Consider the following 11,777-nt stretch of genomic DNA (forward strand, 5'->3'; position numbering starts at 1 on the left):
ACCAACGACAGGGTCACCCTCGCTGGCTACTGCCCCGTCTCCGAAGAGCTCGAGCCCTGCCGATGGGAGTTCCTCCCCGCCGTTGAATCCAACGCGCCGCAGTTTCGCGTTGTCTTCTGACACCGTAAGCTCGAAAAAAGATTGAGAATTTATGTGATTTTTGGTGTTAGAGGTTCTGCTTCAAACGAAATTTAGCTCCTTTCAATGTTGAATTTAAATATTCCTCATTGTTGTTCTTTTTAACTGTGACTGTGAATGAACTATATACTTTGCATTATTCACTATCACTCTATAAATTCTGATTCTGAGACAATTTTTTACTTTATACAGTATATTTTAGATTCTTAGTTGACTTAGGCGTGCTATGTGTTAATCTTTCCCTAATTAATGTGCAGTGCAATGGTTATGTGGTTTGGTTGTGTACAAAGAACAAAGGATTGTGCTTTTTTAAATGGGGAATACAATTGATGTAAATGTTGATGTCAATAATTAGAATTGTTCATCCATTCAGAGGCTCTAATCTGTGGTGGTTTGGGTTGTAGAGGTCCTACTCTTTTCATACTGCATTTTCTGAATGCTACTTGGAAATGATTTGTGCAGAATGCGGAATAGAGAAGAAAGTGAGAAAAGAGCACTACAGGATTAAGCATATGTTCTGAGTTGTTTGCTCATACTCATGTCTTTCCAAGGTGATTGCTGTGGTCAGAAAATTCTGTTTTTGTTAGTGATTTTCTTAGTCTAGAGACTTAAGAGAGATTTGCTGCCATGGGCAAATGAATCCTTGGTTGTACTAACATTATATGATCGGTCCTCTTGAACCCTTTGGTGACTATTGCGAATGCTGCTTAGTTTCAGAATTTAGTTTCAGAATTTGCACTTAATTAGAGTGTGTTTGGAAACTTTAATGAGATGGAATTGAATTGAATTCTAGATAGAATTGAGTTGCAATTCAATTCTCACGCCACTTCTTAAATTTGGAATCAAAAGAATTAAATGGAAAAGGAATGGTTAAAATATATGTAAGAGGGAAGGGAGAAAAAAAAAAGAGAAATGGGAATATTTGAAAAATCAAATTATGTTAGGGTTAATTTAGATGTTTTAATTTCAATTTCAAATTTCATTAGGTTGGATTTGTGATTTATTTTTTACTTGAATATGAGAATTAAAATTCTCAAAAGAGTTTAAATTCATGTAATTTTTATGTTTTAAAGCAAGGAAGAGAATTCAATTCTCAAGAAAATTCTAATTTTATACTTTCCAAACACATTTTTAATCTTTATCCTTATTTACACCAAAAAAAAAATTATTTATCCTAACTTCATCCCGCATTAACAAGTTCCTTCATAAACTATTATTAGAATTTCAATCCAATTTCTCAATCAAATTCAACGAAAATATCATTAGCCTTAACAATTCTGTAAGAAAAAACTTGGGGCACCGTAATTACTATAAATTGATTAAATTCCTTTCCTAAGAAAATAATTCACGATTATATTGAAGTGGCAATCCACTATCTAAACAAGTGTAACTCAATTATGATAATAACATTGTTGTCTCATTCCTCAACTGACGGTAAATCATACATACTATACAAAGTACGTCAAGTTCCCATATGTTTTGGCCGAAAGCTCCCCTACAGTTGCTGAGGTTTGGAAATCATTTTCACTTTTCAGCAACATGGTAATGGCATTCAATTTCAATGGTTCGAAACGGAGAAAATGTCTAGGTGAAAGCTTATAAAAGCAAGAGAACCAATAGCGCACACAAAGAATAAATCCATTTTTACACATGAAATTATGCCTGGTAGACTTCCATCTCATATCATACTGTAATAGTCATCTTCATCATTCATCCCCATGAAACACAATATGGCTAATACAAACACGAAGAAAGATGAAAGCTCCATTGCAAAGGCTCCCCAACCAATAACACCAGAATGCTTTAGAATGCTTGGAATGGCAATGCTTCCAATAGTTGAGAATCCAGTCAAGAACTTGGCTAAATTCACCCAGCTGCTCCATCATTCATCAGATCACAAAACAAAAAGTTGAATGATTAATAACCTTGGCTCGGTATACAATCTTATCTTTTTTCCTTTTTAATTTTGTTTTTCAATTAATGCTTGAATAATAACAGTTTACCTGCTCTCAGATTCAGAAAATACAGAAGAACCATTAGACCCCGCAAAGAACAGCAGAGGCATTGGGAGTAGAACATATGTTATAGCTGCAAGAGAACAAAACACCAAATGTAATAAGAAACCAGGAATGTTACGGTTACATTAACATCTCATTCCCTTAAATCTTCAAGAAATAAATACAGAGATGCTTTATCTCACCACTTAGCATCGGCCACCAATTATTATACAAAGCACACGCCTGTCACATAACACATGCAACTAGGTAAGCAACAATTACTTCGTTACCAATAAGATTTGATGCATTTATTAACAATGAGAAGAACACGGACCAAAATTTGCAAGACAATTCCCCCAGAGACCAAGATTGCCAAAAAGGCAAGTTTTCCCATGCTCAGGCAAGAACGCAAATATCCTGGTAAGTCTGCCATCTCCAACTCACCTCATGTTACACGGAAAAAGGGCTGGAGCAAGAAATCTCATTACCATAATGCTATATGGATATTAAATCAGAAGAAAATACTAAATCAAAAACAATTCTCATTTCTAACAAATCTGTCATAGATAAGATGAAGGTCAAACCAACCACAGTGATATTCAAAAGTTTGGTTTTATTCTATCACAGTGCCTGCTGCATAAGCACAGAGAAAGAAAATCTAGTGATTTGAGATCAGCATCAGGTAAGTCCAATGCAATATAAAACAACAAAAACAGCAGCAGCTATGTAAATTAATGACATAACGAAGAGAACAAAGGCTTCAAACCTAATTCACCTAATAGACATTACATTGTTTCAATCACAATTTGCCATACAAGATATCACTTCTCTTTAGTACTGAACAAGTGAATGACATTTCCACACCTTTTCACAAACAAGCCTTTGCATATCTGAAATGTTTTAAACATATTATAGTACCTAAAAGTCAAAAACCCAATCCCACATATTTTTTACCCTAAAATCAACAAGACCAAAGCTGCATTAGCCAAATGATTGATTGATACCCAGAATCCATACAACAATCTGGTCTAGATGACAGTATGTTCAAATATAACTAAATTCACGGATACGAAAACCCAGAGCTAAAGGCAAAGGCCATGGAAGCAATTCCTACGAATAAGCACAGGAGTAACGGCAATTTTGTTCTCTCAGATAAAAGAGAGCAAGAAACTAACAATCAGCAAAGTAGAATCAGAAAAGATGATACGATACACTATAATCCCTAAATTGAAGGGAGAGGGTTCAGCCTGCAAATAAGTGCATGCGATTGGGAACTACATAAGCAAAGCGGAATCCAATCTGGGAGAACAATAAACTCCGATAAAACCAGAAATTGATAAGAGATGTGGAAAAAGTTGCAGAATAACACAAATTGAGAGGGAGACTAGGAAACTCGTACCTGAAGAGTGAAGTGCTTAGAACGAAGTACAATTTTTGGTTGTAACTGAAAGGAGATATACGGATCGGTGAGGTTGATGTGTACGGAAGGTTCAATAGCCTTCAGGGTTCAGCGGCAACGGCAATGACCTGCCACTCTGACTCAGCTACCAGCCAGCACATCGGTCCAAAATCTCAACACACCCTTCCGCAGTTCCACGCCTTGTTGTTCTTTCGACAAAGTAACATTCTTTTCCCCAATTTTTTTTCTCGAATAAATATTAACATGGTGGAACCAGTTAACTTCGTTCTTTGGCCTTATTAATTAAATAATTTGATATGTTATTAAATTATTTTTTAATAATTTTTAATTATAATTTTGTATGAAATTTTTTTAAAGTTAAAAATGAGATTTAAATCTAAAATCTTTATATGAGAATAAAAAAATTATGATATTTGAATTATAATCTTTTGACAATTTTATATAAANGTTGTTGACATTGAGTTACAAAAGAAAGGCTATCCTATCCAAAAAAAAAAATTATAAATTAATTTTATCTTTTTTTTATTTTTAACTTTTTTGAGTTAATGATAAGATAAAATTGAATTACTTTTAAAACATTTGATATATAAATAGATCGAAAAGATTGTTAGAAATAAATAAAATAATATTAACACTTATTTTTGAAATAAAAATAAATTTTTTTTTTACTTCTAACCAAATTTTTCAGAAATTAAAATTCACACATGCTTTCTGTCTTTTTTTTCGTTTTCAAAAGAAAATTTGTAGATTTTTTTTTTGAAAAATTATTGTTGTCACCTGCAACTCCTAAAATCAGCGATAGTCCTCCTTTTTCTCTTTTAGTCTCTTCTCTTTTTTTTACGCCTTTTCTTCCTTTTATGTTAAGGGTTTTTTGTCTGGTTTTTTTTTTCTATTTTAAGTTTTAATAATTCTTTTTTTTTTGGACGAGTTTTAATAATTCTTTAAAGATGTTATAAGTCATAACTCCCTTTAAAAAGATATTTTACTATGTTTGCAATGTTTAATATTCTTTATAACAAAAATTTGTGATTACTTTCGAATTTTAGTTTAACATGGGAAATAATTATCTTCATAGCATAGAACGTGTCGCCTATTAATCCTAACTAATGAAAACGTTAATGAAATGACAGAAAAGAGAATAAAAATATTAATGTAATTAATAGAACATGATATTTATGTGTACATTTAGCTCGTTAAATTATTGGTATATACTTTTTATTCATCGTGTGATTAGCCATGTATATTTTTGCCTATTCTTCCTAAACGAAAAAGCGTTGTTAGGCTTAAATTTTTTGGTGCCATTTTTTTAGATTACTCTCTATTTTAAAACAAATATTAGTGGTATTTTTTTATTTGGCTTACAATTGAGTCAATATTAACTAAAGTTGGAATGAAAATTTTACCCATATAATCAATCTTGTATTGTATAATTATCTAAATAACTAATTATTTATTATCACATCAATAAAATAAAAGTAAATAGTTAAATTAGTATTTTTGTCACTTCTATGAAAATGTCAAAATTTGTTAGTACATAAAATAACATTATATTGACTATAATATATTTTTAATAGTGCTAATTGACTATTAATATAATATGTCTATGTAATTAGATCAAATTAACTCTAAATTAAAATATAACTTTGAAACAATAAAATCTCTTCATTTAGAATTGATTTAATATAATTTCATAAACTTATCATGTTTGCACTTAATTAGAATTTTCAAGTATGTAGTATGATAAACTAATATCACTTAACATGTCATATAATAAACTATGACTGTAAGACTCACATCGGTTGGAGAGGGAAACGAAGCATACCTTATAAAGGTGTGGATACCTCTCCGTAGCATGATGCGTTTTGATGAGTGAGTGTGGGGGTTTCGACTATTATCCTTATTGTCAAATAGAAAATAATATTTTTTCTTATGAAAGAGAAATGAATGATATACTCAAATATTATAATTTTTTATATTTTTTAAAATTGTAGAAAATACATAAATAAAAAAAATTAATTTATATATTTCAAAATTTTTTAAAATAAAAATCAGACTATTCGTCAGAAATTCAGTGAGTCCTATTTTTTAATCCTAAATTAAACCGTTTTATATTTCAGATTAATATTTCATAGATTTATGATCCAAAAAAATTACGATTGTGAACCCAATATTAGAAATAAAAAGTGGACCATTTACTCCAAAAAATATATAAAACTTACAAACCTCATCTTCTGCGGAAAAATTGATTGATTTGAAAATTGTACATTGCAGACTTGCAGTGGCAAGTTTGAAGCTGAAGGCTGAAAGGTGTGAGTGAAGAGAACTAGAGTCGGTGGTGTAGCCGTGCAGGGGAAGCATGAACCGTGCAAGGGAGAGGAAGTCGAAGACATCGTCACCGTCGCTGATTCCAATGGGAATCGAACCTCCTCGCGATTTGCTTCCCTCCAAGCACGACTTCCCCAAGCTCCTCCTCGTTCTCGCCATCTCCACCCTCGTTGCTTGCTTCTGCAACCTCTTCTTCACCTCTTTCGTTAATCCCCCTACCAAACCCTTCTGCGATTCCAACTTCATCCACTCCTCACATTCATTTTCCGGTCTCTCTCTACAATTGCATCGCTTTGTTTTCTTCCTTTTCTGTAGGCTGTGTACTAATACCTTGTTTATTGGAATCATTTCTTACAGATGATTGTGAACCTTGCCCAACTCATGGAGAATGCTACGCTGGCATGCTCGAATGTTTCAAGGGTTACCGCAAGCATCGTAATTTATGCGTAGAAGACAGTGAAATTAGTGAATCAGCTCGCAAAATTGTATGTCTCTGCAAATTGTTTTTTTTTTTTCCTTTTTTATTGCCAATTTGATCGTGTATGATTGGACATTTGGACCACAGGTGGAGAGAGTAGAGTTTCACCTTTGTGAAGAATATGCTCAGTTTATGTGCTATGAAACTGGATCAATTTGGGTTAGTTCTGTCACTTTAAGTAAACCCCTGGATTGTGCAGTTAACTTGGATTTATGGTACGTTTCTGTATTTATTACTGTCTGAATTGTAGCTGAACTTGGCTGGTTTCAAATTCCTTTCTATATTCGCATCTCAGGTTTCAGAGGATGAATTGTGGAATCGTTTGGAGCCATTTGGGGATGTCTCCTCGGACAATGCGCTTTATAATTTCACGAAAGAGAAGGCAATTGAGTCAATTGGTAAATCATTGGAGCTGAGGTTAAATTCTCATGGGTATATATATCATCCATTTTATTGCTTGTGTGAATTTTCATTAACCTCTTAAGTCATAGCTGCTTTGTGACTTCAGTCATATTTTTCTTAAGACTTTTGCTGAGGATAGTACTTGTGTCTCATGTAGGATGAAGGAGTACAAGTGTCCAGATTCGTTGGCGGAGCATTACAAGCCATATGCCTGTCGCCTTCGTCAGTGGATACTACGGCACATTCTACTTGTTTTGCCTGTTTTTGCCATGGTATCCATCTCTTAAACGCATGATTAAATGCATGTATTTCTGTTATCAATGAGTAAACATGTTAACAATATTGAGATCAAACAGCTTGTTTTATTGACAACTCTGTTCTGGAATGTCCGGCGGAAACTACGCATTTCAAAAAGAGTGGAGGAGCTTTACAACCAGGTATAGTGGAGTTTTCTTTCCTTTTTGTGATTATTTCATGTTTTAGGAATGAATTTCCATTTGCTTCTGTTTTTATAAGTGTGACTTTTTAGTTGTAATGAGCAATAATCTTAATTGAAAATTTAAGGTATCAGATAAATATATTTGAATAGAATTTCAGGTTAGCTAGAGTTCTTGTAATAGTATGGTATTAGTTAGAGGGAAGTTCCGTGTTTGATTACAATAGGATTATTCATTTATTCTCCACTTGAACGGTTTGATATGTATTACAGTACTGTAGGCTTAGATGAGTGCAAAATTATCCTTGTATCCTGATTTTTGTTAAACATAGATTTCTGGGTAATGCAGTTTGCCACTGGTTCAGATGGAAAAACAATTCTATCGTATAGTTATGATGGATTAAATTTATAAATATATCTATATGGTTTCTGTCCTTTGTAATTGTAATTATGGTTTATATAGTCTCTTATGTGCTATATAGAGGACTAGTTGTGACCTTTTTCTGATCTCATCTCTGTATAAACACCTGTATTGATTTAATAGGTCTGTGAAATACTTGAAGATAATGCATTGACGGCAAAGAGTGCAAATGATGAACGTGAACCCTGGGTTGTTGCTTCTAGGCTACGAGATCACCTGCTTTTGCCTAGAGAGCGGAAGGACCCTCTATTATGGAAAAAGGTAGTTATGGATTTATTTGGTCTTTTAGAGTTGTTTTCATGTGGTTGTTTTGTATCCGATATTATTAGAATAATTATTACAAAAATAGCAACATGGATCAAACTGATTCATTTGTATGTATCCAGTTGCCTCCATGCTTCAGCGGATACTGCTTCACAAATTGACCTTGTTCATTGGAAGCAATATTAATTCTGATTGTGTCATTTTCTTTCGCTCCTCATTCTATTGACATAGGATGCAATATCGCAATCTTTGTATAGCTTCTGTTCACTAATATTTTTTTTTTTGTCATCTGCTTGCTTTTGTCCTGTTATCAAATTAATATATTTTTATTTGATGGAGTTTAACAATTCGTTAATGAATAATTAGTTTATTATAACTTTATTTTAATTGCAGGTAGAAGAATTGGTTCAAGAAGATTCGCGAGTAGATCGCTATCCCAAGTTGGTGAAGGGTGAATCAAAAGAGGTTTGGGAATGGCAAGGTAAATCAGGATACTTATTTGAGTTGTCAATGCAAACAAGATGTTCCAAATAAAAATAAATTAAGAATTGATTATTACTAGCCAAGTTTCTTTCATTATTCATCCCACTTCTAGTAATATGGATTTATTAGACAACATACTGAAAATATTCCTTCCAGTATGATGAGCTGGACATTATCCTGATAGAAGTTTAATTCATTAATTATACCTTTTCCTTCCCCATAATTTACAGTTGAAGGCTCTTTGAGTGCCTCAAAGATGAAGAATAAAAGAGATGCAAGCAAAACGGCGGTCAAAGAAGGCATGAACCTTAACTATCAAAACCAGCCCATTATGAAAGCGGGTCAGTAATTACATCGTTAGCATGTTTTGTAATCATGCTTGTTTTCTTATTACGGTTGGAATGATTTTGTTGTGCTATTAACTTGATGCAGAGCATAAGGAGCCACTGTTTTGATACAAAGTATTGCTTGTACTTTGTACAATAGAAGGTTGTATAAGATACGTTGTATATTCTTTACAGCAAAACATGGGGCAAATGTGCGGCATTGTTGTGTGTGTTTCGTTCATGCAGTTCCAAAGCACTTACAATTTGTATGGTATGTGCTGACTGCTGATAACTGAGGAAGAGAAATCAAGTATTCAAGTCCCTGAAACTGTGTGACCCTCGCGGGTCTTAGATGTAGGCTTTCTGGATGAATGGCATCATATAATGTGGAAGAGTCCAGTGTTGTGATTAGTGAAGGTAGATTTTGAGGAATTTGCATCATAAGGTCAGGGCCTTTTTAGCATTAGACTCCATTACTCTTAATTGATCCCAAAAAAAATGTTTAATGTTCTCTCCCGCATGTTAATTTTATATAGGCAAATGTTGTATGGACATATAGATTGGCATCCGGATTAATATGCATACTAAAAACACTAGTAACCTTGTAAATTTGTCTTCTACGGTAATATAATGCTTCCGTAGCTAAATTTAGTTAACGTTTTATATAAGATTGTTTCTTACTTTTAGCTTGCTTTCTAATTAAGACCACGATCGGCAACGCACACTAATGGAAGTAATGATGGTTTTTACAGCGTTAATAGATAATGCAAAGGAATAGTTTGTTGTGACGAAGAATTTAAACTAAATCGTTTGATGCAAATATACTGGAAATAACATCACGTGAACCAAGCCGTAATTAAAGTCCAATACAATGACCATTTGAAAGAAACTAATGTTGGGCTGTACAACCTAATTCTATGTAAGATTTAGAGGGGAATATGATGATGGTAATGTGAATATAATAAAGAAAAGCATTAATCATATTACCATCTGCCCGTCTAGCTCAGTCGGTAGAGCGCAAGGCTCTTAACCTTGTGGTCGTGGGTTCGAGCCCCACGGTGGGCGTTTCTATTTTGGTAATTTTGTTACCTAACAAGTTGTATGCCTCCAATGTAACCGACAACACTTCAATTGGTTTACTGGGGCATCATCCTAAAAGGTAAAAACGTGAATAAACTACAATAAAAATTAAACATGCATAGGTTTCAATTTCATAACATTATTTATTTTCTTTTGGCAGTGTTCATTACCTAGGTATGTTTTCATCAGATTTTTTAATTTTGACTTTATGTATTCTTCTATTAGACAGACGAGGGGTGAAACTTTCTTGAGTTGCAAAAGATAAGGAGAGAAAACCTGCCATGACTATTACCTTATACCAACATTATTCATTAGTATCATGAAATTAAAGCAGCATTGATTATAAATTTATAATTTAAGGGCTCAACAGTGACAATCCTGTATTTCTAAATAGAAGAGACAAACAAAAGCAAAACCAAACTCAAAAGTGAAAATATACACACCAGGTCAATTAATTAGGTCAATAATGTGTGATTATGAAAGTAGGGCAAAAAAAAAAATAATAATATGACATTAGAAACAAGAGAAGTAATGGTATAGCAGTAAAGTATACCAAACAAAATTGTATTAAGTATAGCAGGACAAGGACACTTTCCTTAATTAGGCACTGTGGTATTTTGAATAATAGTACTATTATAGTATTAATATGTGGTGTGCTTGTTATGCTAGCTAGTAGCTACTAGAATAATGCTCTCCAAGGTGTCAAAATTAAAAAATAGTAATTACTATATATGAAATGATGGAGCCTTTTGAAAACAATGAAGAAAGATAGCTGAGAATAATTATAGGATGGAGGAGACAGAGATCTATGGAATGGTGATAATGTATGCATATGTGGGACTTCCACTTTCTTCAAAGATAAAAAGATACATAAGCTATGAAATGATTTTTCTTTTTTTCTTTTTATTCAAAATTGGAGTCTGCATATTAAATTGGTTTTCAAATAATTTTAATTTTTTATTTTTATTAGTATTTTAAATTTTTTTAAATAGATTAATATTTTTATAAGAAAACTAATTAAAGATTTAATTATTTTATAATAAAATTTATTTATCTGATAAATATATTACAAGTTATATTGAAATAGACAAAGAGACTTATATGTGACAAAAATAATTTTGACAATTTTGAGAATAATAAAATTTATTAAGATATTTACACGTGTACAAAATGTTAATGATGTCACTCCACGGTTTGTCATATGACTGATTCTAAGTTTGGTGAAGAAACTCAGGTTTAATGTTTGATTATATGGAGCTAAACTTCTAGTTTGTAGGTTGGTGTGTACATTTAATTATCCTAAACAAGTTATTAACTATCACCTTCTAACTTAAAGGAATATATAAATTAAGAGTTAACTATATTACTTCCGGTAAAAAAATAAAGAATAGAAAATAGTAGAAAAAATAGAGAGTAAAAACTAAAAATGTTATATCAAGAGAATAATGTTGTACAACATATCTAAAAATTATACTTTTATCTAATTGATATACATAATTATTATTTTTTTTTGGTTTTAATTCATGTATGTATGTATTTATAACTGGACAACTAATTTCAGATTCAAAGATTTAATATGAGTGAAATAATTTATATACATTACATACATACATATGATAAAGAATTTAATTTATATTGTTAATATACTAAATTTTAAGATTAAGTTCATAAATCAAACAATCACTTATTATTATTATTTCTTTCTCATTATTAAAGATTAAATATTCGTGTAATTCATAGGTTAGGAAAATGTTAAGAAATAAATCTGGTGATGAGAAATAATTAAACTCGAAACTGTAAGGATAGGATATGCATGCATTAATTGGAACCTAGTCTGAAAATTCCCACCTTCCGTTTTCATATATTCACCGACCTATATATAGTACACATGACTCATGTGCCAAAATCATATAGTAAAAGTAGCAATATTGCTATTATTACCAAAAAGCATATAATAATAATAATAATAATAATAATAATAATAACCATTTATACTATTTTTTGGTA

At 32.0% G+C, this 11,777-nt stretch overlaps 3 protein-coding genes and 1 non-coding gene across 5 annotated transcripts in view; 3 read left to right on the forward strand and 1 right to left on the reverse strand.

Moving 5' to 3' along the window:
* The window catches only part of LOC107487551 (uncharacterized), a 612-nt gene extending 325 nt beyond the window's left edge, over positions 1-287 (forward strand). Inside the window, exon 2 of the mRNA XM_016108207.3 lies at positions 1-287. Within this exon, the coding sequence (XP_015963693.1) occupies positions 1-120 (120 nt within the window). The 3' untranslated portion in view covers positions 121-287.
* Positions 288-1,723: 1,436 nt separating this feature from the next.
* On the reverse strand, positions 1,724-3,754 carry LOC107487567 (vacuolar protein sorting-associated protein 55 homolog). Of its 2 annotated transcripts, none has more exons than XM_016108224.3 (5): positions 3,535-3,754; positions 2,470-2,601; positions 2,339-2,378; positions 2,142-2,226; positions 1,724-2,012 (listed from the first exon to the last, which is right to left on the reverse strand). In XM_016108224.3, exons 2-5 carry the CDS (start codon positions 2,566-2,568, stop codon positions 1,817-1,819), a joined length of 420 nt encoding a protein of 139 aa, XP_015963710.1. In that variant the 5' UTR covers positions 2,569-2,601; positions 3,535-3,754; the 3' UTR covers positions 1,724-1,816. The 2 variants fall into 2 exon arrangements, with proteins under 2 accessions (XP_015963710.1, XP_052117371.1); XM_052261411.1 differs by lacking the exon at positions 3,535-3,754 and adding an exon at positions 2,724-2,848.
* A 2,041-nt stretch (positions 3,755-5,795) lies between these two features.
* On the forward strand, positions 5,796-9,337 carry LOC107487568 (uncharacterized). The gene is made up of 10 exons (XM_016108225.3): positions 5,796-6,149; positions 6,238-6,365; positions 6,446-6,517; positions 6,654-6,790; positions 6,918-7,032; positions 7,117-7,197; positions 7,741-7,878; positions 8,275-8,362; positions 8,595-8,705; positions 8,797-9,337. Exons 1-10 carry the CDS (start codon positions 5,912-5,914, stop codon positions 8,817-8,819), a joined length of 1,131 nt encoding a protein of 376 aa, XP_015963711.1. The 5' UTR covers positions 5,796-5,911; the 3' UTR covers positions 8,820-9,337.
* A 345-nt stretch (positions 9,338-9,682) lies between these two features.
* TRNAK-CUU (transfer RNA lysine (anticodon CUU)) lies at positions 9,683-9,755 on the forward strand. Its single transcript has one exon. It is a non-coding gene; the product is annotated as a tRNA-Lys (tRNA).
* Positions 9,756-11,777: the final 2,022 nt, after the last annotated feature.

The sequence above is a fragment of the Arachis duranensis genome, chromosome 5, assembly GCF_000817695.3.
Source record: "Arachis duranensis cultivar V14167 chromosome 5, aradu.V14167.gnm2.J7QH, whole genome shotgun sequence".
NCBI classification, from domain to species: Eukaryota; Viridiplantae; Streptophyta; class Magnoliopsida; order Fabales; family Fabaceae; genus Arachis; species Arachis duranensis.

Coding starts and splice junctions, on each gene's coding strand:
- LOC107487567 (XM_016108224.3), bottom strand. CDS start 2,568: ATGGCAGACTTACCAGGATATTTGCGTTCTTGCCTGAGCATGGGAAAA. Junction 2,379..2,469: donor GAATTGTCTTGCAAATTTTG/GTCCGTGTTCTT, acceptor GTTATGTGACAG/GCGTGTGCTTTGTATAATAA. Junction 2,013..2,141: donor TTTTCTGAATCTGAGAGCAG/GTAAACTGTTAT, acceptor ATGATGGAGCAG/CTGGGTGAATTTAGCCAAGT.
- LOC107487568 (XM_016108225.3), top strand. CDS start 5,912: ATGAACCGTGCAAGGGAGAGGAAGTCGAAGACATCGTCACCGTCGCTG. Junction 7,033..7,116: donor TTTTGCCTGTTTTTGCCATG/GTATCCATCTCT, acceptor GAGATCAAACAG/CTTGTTTTATTGACAACTCT. Junction 8,363..8,594: donor AGAGGTTTGGGAATGGCAAG/GTAAATCAGGAT, acceptor CATAATTTACAG/TTGAAGGCTCTTTGAGTGCC.